At 39.9% G+C, this 18,624-nt stretch overlaps 1 protein-coding gene across 2 annotated transcripts in view; it reads left to right on the forward strand.

The window, feature by feature from the left end:
* KIF13B (kinesin family member 13B) overlaps window positions 1–18,624 on the forward strand; it is a 120,781-nt gene that overhangs the window by 48,468 nt on the left and 53,689 nt on the right. For both annotated transcript variants that reach the window (XM_052690865.1, XM_052690874.1), the window contains exons 3-13: window positions 481–496; window positions 2,518–2,578; window positions 4,036–4,128; window positions 4,774–4,954; window positions 5,509–5,596; window positions 6,934–7,068; window positions 8,933–9,045; window positions 9,464–9,575; window positions 12,422–12,634; window positions 15,346–15,456; window positions 18,257–18,391. In XM_052690865.1, the coding sequence (XP_052546825.1) occupies window positions 481–496; window positions 2,518–2,578; window positions 4,036–4,128; window positions 4,774–4,954; window positions 5,509–5,596; window positions 6,934–7,068; window positions 8,933–9,045; window positions 9,464–9,575; window positions 12,422–12,634; window positions 15,346–15,456; window positions 18,257–18,391 (1,258 nt within the window). The remainder of the gene's footprint in view (window positions 1–480; window positions 497–2,517; window positions 2,579–4,035; window positions 4,129–4,773; window positions 4,955–5,508; window positions 5,597–6,933; window positions 7,069–8,932; window positions 9,046–9,463; window positions 9,576–12,421; window positions 12,635–15,345; window positions 15,457–18,256; window positions 18,392–18,624) is intronic.

The raw sequence follows: 18,624 nt of genomic DNA on the forward strand, positions 1-18,624 counted from the left end.
CTACTCTGTCAAAAGAAAGAAATCATTGATACTTGCTGCAAGGCTTTGCTGATGGCAGGAGCTTATCAATGCCATTTGCAAGGCCCAGGGCAAAGAGAGCATCACTTCCTTGTGGCTGTGTTTGCAGGGTTTCTCCTGCCCTCCATGAGAAAATGCTGCATAACCTGGTGCTAGTGTCTGAATCATTGGTGCAGTGGCTGTTGCTCTGCTGTTGTCTTACAGACTGTTCTGGTGCTCGCTGTGTTCTGTCAGAAAGTTTTCACTTGTGCAAATGACAAAGTAAAGGAGTTGCTATTCTCCTCTGATTTGAGGAGAGATGGGAGGAAAGAAACAAACTTTTCAAATACAGTGCTCCAAAATGAGATATTAACAGTAGAGCAATTAAGCTGAAGTCCCTTTAGCTAACAATCTTTTTCTTTTGTCTTTCTTGCCCCACGTGCTGCACCGTATCACTGCTGCTGCTGCTACTTCTGAGAGCAGCAGGACCCAGCCGAAGGTAAGGACCCTTATTGCTTTTTGCTTGTGGTTCAGTCAGTCATGTGTTAGCCAAATATTGAAAGCATTTCAGAAAAACAGCCCTGCAGCTGGTCAGCTGTTGAGTAAGAAACTCGAAGCATTTCCTTGCTGCAGAAGAGCACTGTGTAGCCTCTGCCAAAAGATGAGTCACGGGAACAAATGAGAACATACATGCTCAGCATTACAGGCTGTGAATGGGAGACTGCTTGTTGTCTGTGGGTTTTTTAAAGCGTTTTCTGGTATTTGTGTTGTAGCAAACTCATTTTGTTGGTCCCATGACTTTGTACTTGGCATGCTGATATCTATCTTAATCCTGGCACACTGGAATTCAGCTTTATTGCTGTGGTCGTATGTCCAATGATGTCTTGGGATGTTATAATTATATGATGTCTTGGGTGTGTGTAATTGTTTAGTAAATTCAAAGAACCAAATAAAACCACGTAATTTCAATCAGGGAAACAGCAATTTATTTAGAAGCTGCAAAATAAACTATTTTGTTTTACATGATACTGCACGATTGCTGTACTTTATAAAAAGGGGAAGGGTGTCAAAAAAGGAATGCATTTTTGAAGATAAGTTGTTCAAATGTGAAGGATTTTGCTGCGCTAAGCATTTTCACAGATGTAAGTAGTGTTGGATATGTTTGTAGTCCAGATTTTCAACATTTGTACAATTTTTCTAACTTATTTTAATTGGCATAAACTCTTGAGAAAGATTCTTTCCTGCTTTGTGAATCTTTAAATGATTTCTTCAGATACCATGACATGATTCATTAGGGAATGGTATAACTGAGATCAGTCACTACAGAATCAATATTTCTCTGGAGGGTTTTTCTATTATTAATGTAGGTATGATGCAACACATTTTGTTCCTACAATCTTTACTAAATGAAAGATGTTAGGGTGGCTTACCTGCGTATACAGTGCTGCATGGTTGGTGCCTTTAGCATAGACCACAGACTTCACTGAACCTGAACAGGGAAATGCTTTAGCAGAGTTTCAGGAATAATCAAACTGGTGTTCAGAAGGTGAATTTGAGATGTTGGCAGAGTGCACTTGCTCTGCTAACGTGATCTGAAGTGCTGCAGACACCAGCTCTGTAGCCGTAACGAATGGCTAAAGGGAAAAGAGCAGCCTTAATTAAACTTAGATGAGGAGTAAGCAGGCAAAGTGCAACCCATGGCACTTTCCTTTTCCCTATATCCTACAGAATGGTTTTTGCCTGTTTGAAAGTAGACCAGCTCCTGTCCTGGCTTTTTAATTTTTTTTTTGCTTACAAATGCATAGCTGGAGGCATTGGTTTGCAAACATCTATTTTTGCAGCCTGGGATCCTGGAGCAGGCAATGCCCTATTGTGGGGGTCAGCAGTCACAGTGAAAGATGCCTTAAAATGGGTTCACTGCAAAAGTGAAACTTTTCCATTTGAAAAGGCGTCAGCGCTATTCTTCTAGTGATACATTTGCTCACGGACTTTGATGATGGCTGCTTCTGTTTGTCAGCAGTATATAAATACACACTGCTCATGTACTGAAGGGTTCCTGGCCTAAGGCGTGTTGTTAATTTATGCAGACAAGAAGAACTGGGTGGTGGTAGGCAGAAGCAGCCAGGGGACATCTGTCGGTTTGCAGAATAGCAGGTTTTGTGAGAAATGAATTGCAAGGATGGGATTGAAGGAAGATGAGGAGAGCTGCTTGTCATCCACTTGGTTGCCTCGTGGAGCTGGTGGAGAACATCGACAAGGATTCACATAGCAGAAAAGAAGAAAGAAAAGCAAGGAAAAAATACAACCGAGGAACGGGCCTTCGTGTAGGAACATGAAGGGTTTGTTTTCAGTCACTGAATTCATAGGAAATAAATAACTCTTCAGGAGTGCACACTGTGTTCAGAGTGGGCCCAAGTAGCACGATGTTAGCCAACGTAATACAGCACTATCAAAACTGAGATAACGTGTTTGATTTGGCAGTGGTTTCTATAAAGTACCCTCCTGGTTGTTTTTCTACAGGTGTTTGCTTACGATCACTGCTTTTGGTCTATGGATGAATCTGTCAAAGAAAAATATGCAGGTAATATTTGCTGTAGCTTTGTGCGTGTTGTCTCCGAGAACAAATGGTCTAATTATAATGCAGTATTTGCTAAAGGGCACAGACCATATGGCATGGAATATCTTTCCCCAGTATGACTGCTTGTTGTCAAAAGAAAAAGGAAAAACTTAAATCATTACTGTTTTTCTTTTCTACAGATGATGATTAGGATAGCAATAGGCATTGCTACCCATCTGCAGTGCAGGAAATTGAGAAATCCATCAGAATAATGGGTTACTCGTATTTACATTTATATTTTGAATACTGTTCTAAGTGCATCATTTTAAAAGCATCAGATCAGTTTCTTTCCAGGATATGAGGAATATTACTATAATATACCTGTTTGTTTTCCAGTTCTGATGAAAGCATCTTATTAGAACTTAATAATTGGAGTATTAAAAAAGCCTAATTTAATACAGGAGTATTTAATTAAGAGATTCTGGGGTATTATTGGCATATTTTGGCAAACAGATTTGGTTAGATCTGAAGTATGTTAGAACTTAACAGTTGGTGATCTTTTCCTTTTTTCATATTCGTTACCTTTTAAAAATTGTATTTAGTTTAGCTTGTTTCCATGGATTTAAAAACAAATAAATAAAGGATGCCAGTATTTGTAATAAGTAGTAGTTCAGTGAGGAATTGAGTGTGATATACAATGGGTTTATTTGACCCAAACCATTTAGATAGGCACAACTATTCGGAGTTCTGATGGGAAAGTTTGCATGCATCAAGTCTTGAGTTGGCTTGAGTGTAAAGTTATGGACTTAATGAGGGCAAGGAAAAGCAGTGTTTGGTATGTGAAATTCACAGAATCACAGATCCCTTAGAGATAGAAGGGACCTTTAAAGTCCACCTAGTCAAACTCCCCTGCAATGAACAGGGACATCACAGCTAGATCAAGTTGCCCAGGGCCTGGTCCAGCCTGGCATCAACCACATCTCTGGGCAACCTGTTCCATCAGTTCTTCAAGAAGTGGTAACCCTACATTTTGCTAATGCATACGTCTTTTGTATTACCTCCCATGTAGAGGTGATTTCTTCTCTGCAAAATCACGTTTGGCAGTAGTTAAAATGTATGGGTTGAGGACATGTTGAGGTGCTGTCATTCACCAATGGGTGAATTCATGCAGCTGGTAGTAGATTTTCTGCTGATAAAACTTCTGAGCATGAGGATTGCTAGCATGCTGTTGTAAGCACATACACATATATGCACAATAATCATAGATTGTGAGTTTTGTAGTAGTACACATCTGCAGCATATCTACCAGCTGATGTCTGTGCTGCTGTTAAGAGAGCAAATACTGAATGCTAAATAATTTATTTAGGCAAGAACAGCCAAAAAAATGCTCTTTGCTTTTACATAATTATTGAAGAATTCAAAACAAGAAATAAACACTCTCCCACCTTTTACAATGCTAGCTTGTGTGCTTTATTTCTTAGGTCAAGATGTTGTTTTCAAGTGCCTTGGAGAGAATATTCTTCAGAATGCCTTTGAAGGCTATAACGCTTGCATCTTTGCCTATGGGCAAACTGGTAAGTCCGTTCAGAATGTGTGCAAAACACTGACACACAGGTTGTTAATGTTCTGAGTGGAAACTTTCCATGGCTATAGTGACATTATTTCAGGAGAAATGCCTTACAAGACAGGCATTTTTATGTTGTGCAAACATCAGAAAATGTTTCTTCTCTTTTCTGACATTAGATACAAGGTGGACAGGATGAGAAATGCTTGTATCTGTTGCTGGCTACCCTTATTTTTCACACTTTGGATTGTTATCTTTGATCGTGACTGTCCTTGAGTTCAGTGCATTACCCTTATTTTCTGCCTCTGCAGTCAGAATAAGCTTTAATAATCATCATTTTAAATGTAATATGCAAAAATGAATATGCTTGCCCAGCTGATTTTTTTCCTTGTGACATGCATGTGGGTATCAGTGGGTTGTCCTCTATAGCAGAACTATCTGTCTGAAAGGCTTCTCTGTTTGAACTAAATTACTTGTTTTTCTTTTCTTTTTAATTGTATAGTTTTTAAGTGATGATGTTCTGGTTGCTTTAAAATAGAAAACTGCACAAATATCTTTCACTAAAATGCCAGGTTTTTGTCTTCTCCGCATTTGCCTTCCTCACAGCAAAAACCACTGTATTGCACGTTCACTACTTATAAATTCAATCACACAGGATCTGGAAAATCATACACAATGATGGGTACTGCTGACCAACCTGGATTAATCCCTAGACTTTGCAGTGGTCTCTTTGAAAGAGCACAGAAGGAAGAAAATGAAGAGCAGAGTTTTAAAGTGGAAGTATCCTACATGGAGATATACAATGAGAAAGTCAGAGATCTTCTTGACCCGAAAGGGTAGGTAATGTGTGTGTGAACACTGTAGTATGTTGTCATACACTTTTTTTTTTAACATACCAACTTCATTGAATCATAGAGTCATAGAATGGCCTGGGTTGAAAAGGACCACAATGATCATCTAGTTTCAACCCCACTGCTATGTGCAGGGTCACCAACCAACAGACCAGGCTGCCCAGAGCCACATCCAGCCTGGCCTTGGATTCATCCAGGAATTGCCTTAACAGATCCCCTCTAAGGCATTTGGGTTTGATGATTTTCTCTTCCTCCTCATGTCAGTGTCTTTTTATTTTAAATAAAAATAAATAATTAAGGCTAAAAGCGTGGAGTAAATTCAGTCTAGTGCCAGCTTCTCTGAAGTGACAAAAATGTCTGTGTCAGCGTTGTATGTGTAGACGTAAGGCTTCTTAGTTGCTTTAAGTCCTTGTTCTGTGCTTTATTTTGGTAACTGTAAGACCACCATGTTTGAGATCTATCATTGAGAAGCTGATTGTCTGTAAATGTTGTCTTACATCAGGTACATGCTTATAAATAACTTTTTTTTTTCCAACCAGAAGCCGTCAATCATTAAAAGTTAGAGAACACAGTGTTTATGGTCCTTATGTAGATGGGCTATCCAAACTAGCTGTTGCTAGCTACAAGGTAAGGATCAGTTTTATGAAAGGCTTGTGTTGGCATCCTGTACACTAGGGTACTGTCCCTTAAGCAAAATTATTAACCTACTTCTAATTGCCATGGTAAATGTGGATTTTAGAGCAAGAGAGCTGTACGACTGTTGTACTGTGATCACTGGGGAAAACAGTCAATAGCAGAAACTTGTTTTCATTCTATGCTGTTCAGTAACTCTCAAGGTCATCGAACTATGTAATGTAACAGCTTTCCTCCCAAATTTAAGATGAGTATAGCGTGTATTAATGAGAGGTGTTGAGTGATTGATTACAGAACCAGCAGTTAGCATAGACAGGCTTTCAGTATGGCTTGTTGTCACTTTTTGTCACCTACAAGTAGCATGCAGGCACACTGGAAATACAAACAAGTGGTTGTTTACATGACAAGTACTCATTAACATTGCTTGAAACTTTCCTATTGGGCAGTACTATACCTAATTGGGTAGCAAGTGTATGTGTATGAATTTGTAAAATGCCCCAGTTTTTAAGAAGTACTGATGTACGATGGGAGAAATCACAAAATCATAGAATGGCCTGGGTTGCAAAGGCCCACAGTGCTCATCCAGTCCCAACCCCCTGCTGTGTGCAGGTCACCAACCAGCAGCCCAGGCTGCCCAGAGCCACATCCAGCCTGGCCTTGAATGCCTGCAGGGATGGGGCATCCACAGCCTCCTTGGGCAACCTGTGCCAGTGCCTCACCACCCTCTGGGGGAAAAACTTCCTCCTCAGATCCAACCTAAACCTCCCCTGTCTCAGTTTAAAACCATTCCCCCTTGTCCTGTCACTAAAAGGTATGGGGTGGAATTCTGCCATTTTAGCAAAACATGAGAACGATGAAGTCCTTGCTTTTGTAGTCTCTCCATGTATTTATCTACCTCTCTTTGTCAGTTTCTGTTTATAGCAGATACGTTGCATGCATTTCTGTTTTATGTTGCCCAGCAGCTTTGCATAATTCAGCATACCGAGTCAGAGTGTTCTGTGGTGTGCTTTTAATTGGTTTTGGTTTTCTTCAGCATCATCTACCTAGGTGGGTAAATAAAAGCTCTGAAGAGGTGTTTTACAAGAGCATCCTGAAACAGGGGAGCTACGTATTTCCTAACTACTGCAGTCGCTGAATTTCACAACATTGTTTAATTTCTAGACTGTAAAGGGAAGATAAAAGTAGTTGTTTGTTTCTCACACTGTATGAATAAACAGTGGGAAATGTGGTGGAAGATGCTTGCTAGATTTCACCAACATGAGATTGCTTTGGTAGATAATTGAAAAGCATTATAATGCAGGTTTGCTTATGGCTGTGAAAATTGTGTCTAGGACATCGAGTCCTTGATGTCTGAGGGCAACAAATCTCGCACAGTGGCTGCAACCAACATGAATGAGGAGAGCAGTCGGTCCCACGCAGTCTTCAAGATTATCCTCACCCACACACTCTATGATGTGCAATCGGGAGTAAGTAAAACATGTTATAAAGTCCAAATGTTAAGTCTGGACACGTGTCTTGTGCTTCAGTGTATTTCATGGGCTATGAAAATGTTGAGTGGAAAAGATCTCTGTAGGTCTTTTGCTGTAGTCTCCCATTCTCACTGTTAGCACTGGACTAGGTTAGCTAGGTTAGCTAGGTGACCTTGTCTAGCAGAGTTCTTGTACTGCTCACATGCTGGCAATCAAATGTAGAGAAATCAGTGGGGGAATCATGTAGGGAAATGTGGTTTTTGTGATGGAAAGCAGAAACACAGGTCCAGAGTTGGAGCAGACATACTGGAGGGTGGAGGAAGCATCTCCTAATCCTAGAATCTAAACAAAAGAAACTTAGTTTTAAGCAACAGTTTGTAGTACAAACTTGGAGGAGAGAGTAAATGCATAGTATTTAGATGGAAGACAGGAGTACAAGAACAATTGAGAGTACATGTGGCAATCTCCTTCAAAGGATTATTTCTTGTAAGTACATACAAAGGATCAACTTCATAAACAGAAATTCTTGCTAATTTCAAAGTGTGAAAAATACATTTATATGTAAATATTATTTAATCCCTTACTGAAAATGTAAGAAACTAAAATTGAAATGATCTCTGATACCAAAAGTCTTACGCTTGTGTTCAGGCAATTCTTTAATGTCTCCAAAGCCTTGACAAAATGTTGGCTGTACCTGGAGCAAATATGAAGAGTGCATGTGTGCATAATAAAGCTGAAGAAGCACTTAGATTTTCTCCTCCTCCTCACCTCAGTCTCCCATAATCCTCTTATGCAGACAGTTTTCCTCCTTCCCTGTTTGGAATTTTTTCCCATTTGCACTTCAGATAGTCAGACTATGCTAAACTCCCTGGTCTGCCACAACTTGCCTTTTTGTTTTTCCTGTGGCAGTACTGCATGCTGAATGTTTTGCTGTCTGGTCAGCTTGGATGCAAGTTGGTCATTTTGATTGTATTTACTGCTTCTTTCAGTGACCGCTATGTACATTTTTGCAGTCCATTTCTCTGGTTTCCTGTCTGCTGGTCATTTCAGTCCTGGAAATGACCATTTCGCAATGGCCTGACACTTACATTGTATTTTGAAAGGTTTGGAGCAATGTTTTTGGAAGCATATTGATTGTAATTACCGTGTTCATTTAGCAAAATGTAGTACTTTGCAAGTGTGATACTGAGGTACTTCTATAATAGATCCTGCAAAAGAGATGATGTAACCAAGTGGTTCTCAATGACCACGTTAGCTCTTCAACTGTAAATTGCTGCATGAAATTTATGGAGTGTTTCAGAATGCCGTTTTGGGTCAAGTGAGATAACTGGCAAGAATTACGAGGAATAATGGAGATTTGTAACAAAATCCGTCACAGAATTAAAACACATACCAGATGCTATGTGTTAACTCAGATGTTGCTAAGGATATAGGAGACTTTTGCAATTATAACCATTTTCATATATTATGCTAATTGTCATGTTCATTCCTACTCACTGAAAATCGGGGATGAAACTTGATATAGAATCTGAGATTTTTGGATGTTGTTTTCACAATCAAAGGCAGAGATTGTAGACCCCATGGATTCTTTTGATGTGGCTCCTTGGCCTGTATCCCCTTCTTGATTTAACATTTGACTGATGTGCCCTATGTTCCCCTCCTCTGGAGAATGCCTGAAAGACATCTGACTTCATACCCTCCTGTTTTCTGAGCTAGTGAGTTAACACACCATATTGTTCAATCTGTAGCAGGGCTACACCAAGAAATGAAGCTTGATTTTTGCTTGAAAAACTGTTGTCAAACCATGTAACTTGATTTTAGTGGTGAAGGAATGATAGCTGTTCTCTGGTTCCTTTTGCAGACGTCAGGAGAGAAGGTGGGCAAGCTGAGTCTGGTGGATTTAGCAGGTAGTGAAAGGGCAACTAAGACTGGTGCTGCAGGAGACAGGCTGAAAGAAGGGAGCAACATTAACAAGTAAGAGTTGGTGATTATTTCTTCTCCTTTCATCTTTGTGATTGTGACTGCTAAATGTAGTATCTGAAACAGGATAAAATCAGTGTCAGCTTTTATAGCCTTTTTTCTTCTTCCCCCTCTCTCTCCATCTTGTATTCAGGACTCTTAGATGTTGAATGAGATCTCTGCCTATTTAAAATAGCTGGCATCTGTCTTTCTGTTCTTGTGTTCCTGCAACTACTGCTTAATTGCATGATTATTAAGGCTGAAAACATGTATTGAAAATGAGCAGTTGAGTTTCTGTGAGAAAAGAAGGGTTGAAACTGTACGAGAGGCTTTCCCATTGGAGCTCATTTTTTGAGAGAAAGGGGCAGTCTAAATATGCATTTGCCCTATGAATATTTACACTTGTTAATGGCTGCTTGTGTTCTTGGTGCAGATCCCTTACAACTCTTGGACTGGTTATTTCTGCCTTGGCAGATCAGGCTGCTGGCAAGAACAAGAACAAATTTGTTCCTTATCGTGATTCTGTGCTCACTTGGTTACTTAAAGTAAGTACTTCCATCTGTTATTAAAAAGAGAAATAAAAGAGAGGAGAAGAGTCCCATTCATTGAAACAAAACACTATTCTTTTGCCTTATTTTCTGTTCTTTTTTTATTTTAACTATGCTTGTCTTTGGAAAAGTAGCTGGATAGAAGCCATTGGTACCTTCACAGACTGAATTTCTTGTCTTCTGCTGATGTGTTATGGCCTAGAGAAGAAGGAATTTATCTTTTCTGGGTCAGTTAATGCACAGCTTCACACAGAACCTTGGGGCTGATTTAATTTGGGTTATTGCCACATGTAACTGAATTTTACGTACTGGCATGGGTACCTTTGAAGATTTTGATTAAAACTATTAGCTTTTTCTTAATTGTCTAATATATTTACCAATATACTCCACTTTTGTCAGAAGAGTGTAATTGCAGTGTAATTGCAGAGCGTTATCCCAGTTACAGTCTGAGGAACAGGTCATAAGGATTTTGCCATTATATTCATCCAAAATGGGCATTGATTTCACTCATTGATTGCACTGTTTGATAATCTGGGGGGAAAATATAAGCCTTTATTGTGATGGCCCTTGAATCTGTGAGGTCTAAATGAAAAACAGAATTGTTAAATACGAGTTTTCTCTATGTCAAAGTAAAGAGCAAGGTCTTTTTTTGTTGTTCTTCCAACTTCCTACATGCTGTGACCTTAAAAGCATGTAGACTGCTAATTAAAGTTTTGGAACGCAAATTTAATTTTAGGCATAGAAATGTTCTGAATTTGTCCAGTTCTCTGAATGAGTGGCAAACACAAATGTAGCCACTTCTATGTAAAGAAAAAACACAAAAATCCAGCACAAAACACCCTCTAGTAAAGGTATTTTTTCTTTTTTTGTCATATTTTACCTGATGCACTTGAGTGATCAGAAGAGACTTAGATTTTGAAGGATCATTAAGAGAGGTATGGTATACAGAAGATTTGTTATCAAACACGAACCTCTTGTTCTCCCATTCTGCTCAGAAGCTCTGTGTATTTTGCTGACGGCTGCTATGAAAAATGTAATTTTGAATCTTTAGATTTTTATGTTTCTTACACAGAAATCTTGAAGACTGGGCTGGCTTACCTTAAAAATAACTGCACGCACTTATTATCATTCTGTTTGTAATGACTGCAAGCCCAGCCTTTCCAGGGCTGATTTGCAGACATTAATGAGAAACTGGTTTACTATTCATCTACCTTTCTTTCTTAACATTGAGGAAACCAGTGAAATCAGCACAACGGTTTTATACACAGAACTTTATCAGGCAGTCTGCCTTTGGGCTCGAATAGCCACCAGTACAAGAGAAACTTCACCCAGCTTATAATAGATGTATTGTGAATAGGATGTATCACTGTAACAGCTGCCTGTGGATTTGTGATTTAGATGGTGAGTTAATCCAATTTTGGAGCCAATTAGTACAGTTGATATGGCTTTATTTGGAAGCAGTGTACCTGGCCAACTCCCCAATACCTTCATCTTTTTATGCAGAACAGGGATTGCAGTTTTTTGCAGAGTGCCATTTCTAATCTTTGCAAGCTGATGGAGATGAGTCCTGGCTTCTGGATAGGCAGAAATCCCATCAAATGAGTTGTGCTCTTGTTGGGCTCTTTAAACTTTTCGTTGGATGCTTTGGAAAAACATTTCTCTGTTACAGCGTGAATCCCTGCAAGGCATGTAAATTGAAATAATTTGAAATAAAGAGTGGCTGCTCCTCAGATGCAGAAAATGTGGAAAGCAGCCAGAAGGCGATTCTTTCTGCTTGGCCTCTCTATAAATATCATTACCTGCAAGTTTTAGCCATGCCAGCATACCTCACTGTGCTGAACACAATGCAAATGGGTTTATCCTCCCTAGCTGAAGAGGTGACAGCACCTTTCCATGAGCAGAGACGGCAGAGTTCTAGCAGTGCAGCAGTGAAGCAGCACCAGCCTGTGTGGCCAGTGCTTATCTGACCACTGAAGCAGCCAGGCTGCTGTCAAATGGTTTTAGGCATCACACAGCAAAAAAGTGTCTTAATGACAGACTTAAAGGGCTGTTTTAATGATTGCTAGGAAAAGCTGTGTGTGTGCTTTGTAATTGAAATGGTTAGACAAGCAAGCTAAAGTAGTCACGTTGCTCTAATGGCAGTGCATGACCTAGGTTTCATGGGTTATTAAAGATGAAAGTTAATAATGTGGTCCTTCTCAGAAAGGGTTGTTGAGGAGAAAAAGGAAAATATAAGAACAACAGATTTGCTGCAAAATTTAAAATGAAATGTTTTATTTTCTGGACTAGCCAAGACTGTAAAACGTAATTTTGCAGTCAGTAGATAGATGGAATGTGTCTTTCCTTCCCCCGCATCCTGACACACTGCCTTGCAGGAATGTGGTTTCACGCCCTTCTTCTGACAACCAAATTCCAAAAGGGCAATTTCTGACATAACTGGTTTGCGAGCTGTGTGAATAGGGCAGAAGGGCCCATTTTGAAATGGTTACAGAAATAAAATCAACTGTATTGTTGAAGAGGTCTTCAAGTAATTTAGATAAAACATGTATTGAATTCTGAATTTGTTACGATCCTGCCTGAGCTCCTTGAGTATGACATTCTGTCAATGTGCTAAGGAAAAAAAGGGAATTGCAAATAAAAATGTTACTTGATTTACAGGGCTCAGAATATTAACAGTGAACTGGGGAGCTCAACTGAGGAGCTCTGAGAAGTACATTGCTTTTACTAGTAGCTCCACTCCACTTCCAGCCATTATTTGCTGCCTGAGTTCACTGTCAGGTTGAATAAAACCAAAAACCGAAGAAACATTCTGTTTTAACTTCATAACCGTGACCGCTTTCCAGGACAGCCTTGGTGGCAACAGCAAGACTGCCATGGTAGCGACAGTAAGCCCAGCAGCAGACAACTACGACGAGACCCTTTCGACACTCAGGTATGCAGACCGGGCCAAGAACATCGTAAATCATGCTGTGGTGAACGAGGACCCCAATGCTCGCATTATTCGGGAGCTGCGTGAGGAGGTGGAGAAGCTGAGAGAACAGCTCACAAAAGCAGAGGTAACAAATGTTTGTCTTGGCTTGTGTCCGAGCCACGCAGACCTCGTTTCAGAACTTTCTTACTGAGCTTCTGAAAGCAAAAGCCACAGAACGTTGGTGCATGATGCCTACAGGAAATCTCCCTTCGTGCTGCTTCCACTTTGCTTTGAGTTGATGTTGAAATATGGGTGATAATATGAGATACCAGGTTCCCTTCAAACACTCAGTTGAGCTGTTCTGTTTTTATTAGGGGATACAGATCAGAAAAGCAGGATGAAGAGGGAGGCATGGGGATGGGGTCTAAGGATTGTGCCATTTGTAGGTAGAGCTTTGCTTGTGCATTTTGAGAATTCACTGTAGCTAATTCCTGCAAGATGTGAGTTGACTTGAACAACATTTGCTTGCTTACTAGTTTTTGCCATTCCAAACTGAATCTCTTACAGGCATTAGACAATATAATGGATATCTGCATAGATTCCTCCTTGAAATTGTGAAGGCAACGTGGACTAAATGCAAGTGCAATGTGTGCTTGCAGCCCAGAAGGCCAGCTGTGTTCTGGGCTGCATTAAAAAGGGGTGGCCAGCAGGGAGAGGAGGTGATCGTCCCCCTCTACTCGGATCTTGTGAGGCCCCATCTGCAGCACTGCATCCAGGTCTGGGGCCACCAGTACAGGAAGGACGTGGAGCTCATGGAGCGGGTCCAGAGGAGGGCACTGAGATGAGCAGAGGGCTGGAGCAGCTCTGCTGTGAGGAAACGTTGAGGGAACTGGGCTTGTTTAGCTTGGAGAAGAGAAGGCTCCAGGGAGACCTCATGGTGGCCTTGCAGTACTTGAAGGGAGCGTAGAAACAAGAGGGGGAATGGCTGTTTATGGGTGTGGATAGTGATAGGACAAGGGGGAATGGTTTAAGCTGAGACAGGGGAGGTTTAGATTAGATTTGAGGAGGAAGTTCTTCCCCCAGAGGGTGGTGAGGCACTGGCACAGGTTGCCCAAGGAGGCTGTGATGCCCCATCCCTGCAGGCATTCAAGGCCAGGCTGGATGTGGCTCTGGGCAGCCTGGGCTGCTGGTTGGTGACCTGCACACAGCAGGGGGTTGGAACTGGATGAGCATTGTGGGCCTTTGCAACTCAGGCCATTCTGTGATTCTGTGATTCCATGAAGGCCAATAGCTAGAGCAATTCTGAGTTCTGTTCTCCAAAGTGACAAAGCAGTGCTGATATAATCCGACTGTTGTCATCACAATTTTTCTGCATTGTACAGTATTTGTCTCTTGAGATTGGCAGGGAATTCTAGTTATGATATTACAAATGTCTAATGAATTTTGAATTGTTCCATTTGAGCTAATGAATGTGCAAAGCATCCAGTAAGTGAGCATTGGTTTCTTCAACGTATCTCATGTTAAATATTTAAGATTTCCCCTAAAATATGAACGACGGACTCTTGAGAAGCTCAAGTACTCCCTATTTGTTTCATCTGTGAGCACTAATGCCAAAATAATGGCAGTTGTCCAAAACAATGAAGCAGTGTTTCCTAAATATGAAGTAATAAATATTTCCATTGCTAAGTATTCAGATCCCACCCCACTTGTCATTTGAGCAGCATTGACAAAGGGCATGGAAAAAACTGTTTAGTTTGCTATCAAGAGGCTGCACAGTAAAGGTCAAAAAGCACATGTTCTTGTTCTCCTTTCAGTTTGTTTCTTTTGTTGCCCATCAAATTGTTCTTACAGAAATGGTGCATAATGGTTCATTTTTAAAATGAACAAAAGCACTGCCTCATTATGATAGTTGAGTTACATTTTCAAAGCTCATTTCTAAATATAGAGGTCAATAAGTAGTTTTTTTTCTTCTTTTTTAATTCACTGTCCTTTTTGTTTCCTAAGGAGCCATGGCAGAACAGAACTTGGCAGTTGACTTTTTTTTTTTTTCCCCTGAAGAATAAGATGTTATCCTCTTTTCCCCTTTTCTTTTTTCATGCACTCATTTTGATCTTTTCTTGTTGGAATTAATGAAGAATGATAGGTTGATGGGCATTGCATAAATACCTACTATCCAAACAGTTTCATATTGTTGTGGTGAAATAGTGATGTTAGGAAGCCCGTAGGATTCCTGCTCAGGATAGTGCAGAAAGAATATGCCAGTACTGAGACTGGCAGAGGTGAATGTGTAGTGTAAAAACTTTGCCCTCTTTTGTATCAGCTTTGGAAAATGCATGTATAGGAACATCTGAATTTTTTTCCAATGGAAAGAAAAAAATCATGCATCCCAAATCAGGTTATATCAAAACAGACAATAAAAATATTGTGGTGGCATGGCTGTTCAAGGGACTGAGATGTTAGCTACGATTTAGAGGTTGCGCTTACCCAGATCTGCAGTAGGCAGGAGACAGATTGTTTCAGATGTGATTCTTTCTGGAAGCTCACATTGGTACAGAAATGAGATTAGCTTGTGTCTGAATATCTTTATGCAAATTTGCCAGTATTGTGTAATTGGTTTGCATTAAAGTTTATAAACTTCCCTTCAGCATCTGTATTTGAAGCTAATTAAACTAACTTTTTGATGGATTCTGCATTTGCATGCAATATGTATTTAAAACAACCCTTTACTTACTGATCGAGTATGCATTGTGAGATGAGTAATGATATGTTTCCTTTTTGCCCCATCTATGTGAGAGTGATGTGAAAAAAACAAAGCACAATAAGCTTTCTTGTTCCCTTTTGCTTTTATTTCTGCAGGCTATGAAATCGCCAGAATTAAAAGAACGATTGGAGGAGTCAGAAAAGTTGATCCAGGAAATGACTGTGACCTGGGAAGAAAAGTTAAGAAAAACTGAAGAGATAGCACAGGTTTGCTGGCTTTTCTTTTTCCGTGTCTGTAATGCTTATAAACAATAGGTTTGCTTCCTTTGTTTGTGTGAATCTCTTGCGGTTATGGGTAAGTAGGTCAAGCTTACTGCCCTTGTAGAAAAACTTCATTTAAATCCTATGATAGCTGGCTGTCTCCCAGATTACTATTCTAGAATGACAATAATAAATTGTCATTCTATGCAAATTAAGAGGTTGTTTGGGGAAAAAAAAAATCCACGGATGAGAGGATTATAGGGATTTTGTGTTCTTCAGACAGCAAAATTGCTGTTTCTCACGAAGGATGGAGCATTGAGAATGTTAAATGCAAGGTTATATACGGAGTGCCTTAATACCGAAGGCAAAGAGCATTTGGAGTATTAAAAAATAGAATGTTTGAATTCCTGTTTGTTTTAATGCCTCTTACACCCCTATGTTTTAATGCCTCAGAACATAATTGAAGATGATAGCTATGCTGAAAAATTGTGCAGGACACCAGGATTATTGCATGACACTTCCAATTCTTACCACACAAATGCTGATGTATATATTTGCAGTGGGGAACACTGAAGGGGGAGAACTATTGAAAGGTGATGAATAGCTTGTAAGAAAATTGAGCCTCCAATACAAAGCCCTTTTTGTAGGTGGCATGATCAGAATAGGCTTTGACTTGAGTTTTAAAGATCCATTGTAAGAAATATTCTTTCAAATAAGAGAGCTTCCTGTCTTTCAGAGCAAAATCATACCATGGAGCACCCTCTGTATAAGGGTGAAATTCAATAATAATAATAATTCTGATCTCATTTTACGCAGCAATTTGTAGGTGTAGAAATCCCGAGTATGCAAGGAGGTTGATCAAAATAATGAGATCAACGCTGCAGAATAAATCTGCCTTGATGTCTGCACACAGCTACTTGCTTTGGTGTTCTTCTTCATCTGAATTCTCAACCTGCTCTGAGCCTTGCAGCTGTAGAGGAAGTGAGGTTTGTTCTGAGGAAGGATGAGGACCAGTGTTTGTGCAGTGGAGGGCTTTTCATATGAAACAGGGAGGGCTGTGCCATATGAAAGCCAGTAGAAGGAACCTTCTCACATCATCCTCAGGCTTACACGAGCCCAAGGCTAAAGACATTTATATTATGGTTTGTCATGTGGTTTTATTCCTAGCCAGCCTCCACTACCATCTGCCTGACAAATTTCAGTGGTAGAATGTAGAGATAATTGTAAATCCTTGAGAAGGATCATTCCTCATGAAGAATAAGAACTGCTGAAGAGGAACTTGATAGAGCTGGAGGGACAATAAGGGTTCGAAGCCTTAAACACAAGGCAATTTTTTCACATCTTCACAGAGTATCTCACATACTTCTGATGTATTTTACATTCTTCAGTTACTCAACAGTAGGTATTGATCAAAAGTTAATGGAAACTGGCTCATTTTCTTTATGTGAACCCTTTGAGTTTTAGACCATGGGCAAGGTCTCTTTTCTTTATCTGTAACTGTAGATGATTTGGAATGATGTAAACATCAGAGCCTGGCACCGGTGATAGAAAAGAAAGCTTTGACATCACATTTCAGTTTTCCTCTGTTCTTTGTTTTGCTCTCTCATCACAAACGCAGATGAATTTTCCTTTCAAGGACGCTGTTGGTTTCATGGTGTGTAGGAAGACAGGGTAGAGAAAATGAAGAGGGAGTTGTGCTTGCCATTCTTTGCAATTTTAATCTTGGTTAGAGCAGTTAAAGCTCTGATGTTGAACAGAGAATTATACTGGATGCTATGGCATGGCAATTTTTTTAATGCAGTGCAAACTCATAAGTAAAGTTCAGAGTCATAATGAACTCCCCTCCACTATTCCTATATAATCTCTTCTAAATATTTTTTATTAAGTCTCAGTGGCACAGATAAAGCTGTTGTGAGTCTCATATTTTTTACTTATTTCATTCTTCCATTTTTGATTCCATTTCATAATTCCCTGAGGAGCCTCCCATGTTTTTGTTTTTTTAATTTTGTTTGCTGTTGTGGATAGGGAGTTTCATTTCACTTTCAGTTTCTATATGATCCTTGGATCAATTCTCAGTATTCATCTCTTTTTCTTTTCTGTAGAAGAATCCCTTTCTGTTTTGTTTTCTCTTTAAGACAGAAACGCTTAATGTTCCTATTTCCCTGCTTTAGCCTTCACCCTACCACTTCCCTTTGAAAGATGTACTTTTTTTGCACAGTAATGCTTTGTTGTGGAATTCTATGAAGTCCATTGACAAGAACAAAACATCATCCAAAATGGTACTATTCTTGTTCAGCAGGAAGTGTTATTTGCATAGCTTAAATAGAAGGTTGTCGGGTTTTGGTCGTTTTGATTTCTAAGAAATAAAAGATAGACGTGGAACTTGATTTGGCAGGGTGTTGACTTAACTTTGAGCCTTTTAGCTCAAAGAAGAAAATAAAGGGCTGAAGAGATGGCTTTGTGGTACTGCTTGCTGTTCAGTGAGGTCACAGAGAAGCTCCTACAGTACTGCAGTGTGCTGCCTTCAGCTGTTGTCATTTTGCACTGAGAGGATGCAACTGTGTGAGACCACAGCACGTAGCACTCCGAGTCCAGAGGTAGAAGGGCCAGAGAAATTGCAGACATCCTGCTGTAAAGTTGGATACAGCTCAGGCTTTTGCATCTCATCTATCACAGAAGAAAGAGCTGCCTTTTTCAGGAGGAGCCGCCCTTCGTTTTGCCCTGTTGGTTTTGGCAGGTAGGAATGTGTTTCCTAGGGACTGGACATCAACCAGCCTGGGTTTTTTTTATGGCAACTCTCTTACAGGAACGTCAGAAACAGTTGGAAAGCCTTGGCATATCGCTTCAGTCTTCTGGAATAAAAGTTGGGGATAATAAGTGCTTCCTGGTGAATTTGAACGCAGACCCAGCTCTCAATGAACTCCTGGTATATTATTTAAAGGTAAAAATAAATATTGATGTATTATTTTTTTTTTCTAACAGAAGTAGGACTCTAATGCCATTGACACAGATGTACAAGTATTATTACAATGCATATCTGAAGCAAATCCGTGCTATTCACTGCTTCATTTAGTATGAATGTGACCTTTTTACTTCAAATGTAGTTCTCTGTCACAGAGGAGAGTTTGGGATTTATATATATGTATACATGTATTTATGTCACAGAATCACAGA

Source organism: Tympanuchus pallidicinctus, unplaced genomic scaffold, assembly GCF_026119805.1.
Source record: "Tympanuchus pallidicinctus isolate F22 unplaced genomic scaffold, pur_lepc_1.0 scaffold1, whole genome shotgun sequence".
NCBI classification, from domain to species: Eukaryota; Metazoa; Chordata; class Aves; order Galliformes; family Phasianidae; genus Tympanuchus; species Tympanuchus pallidicinctus.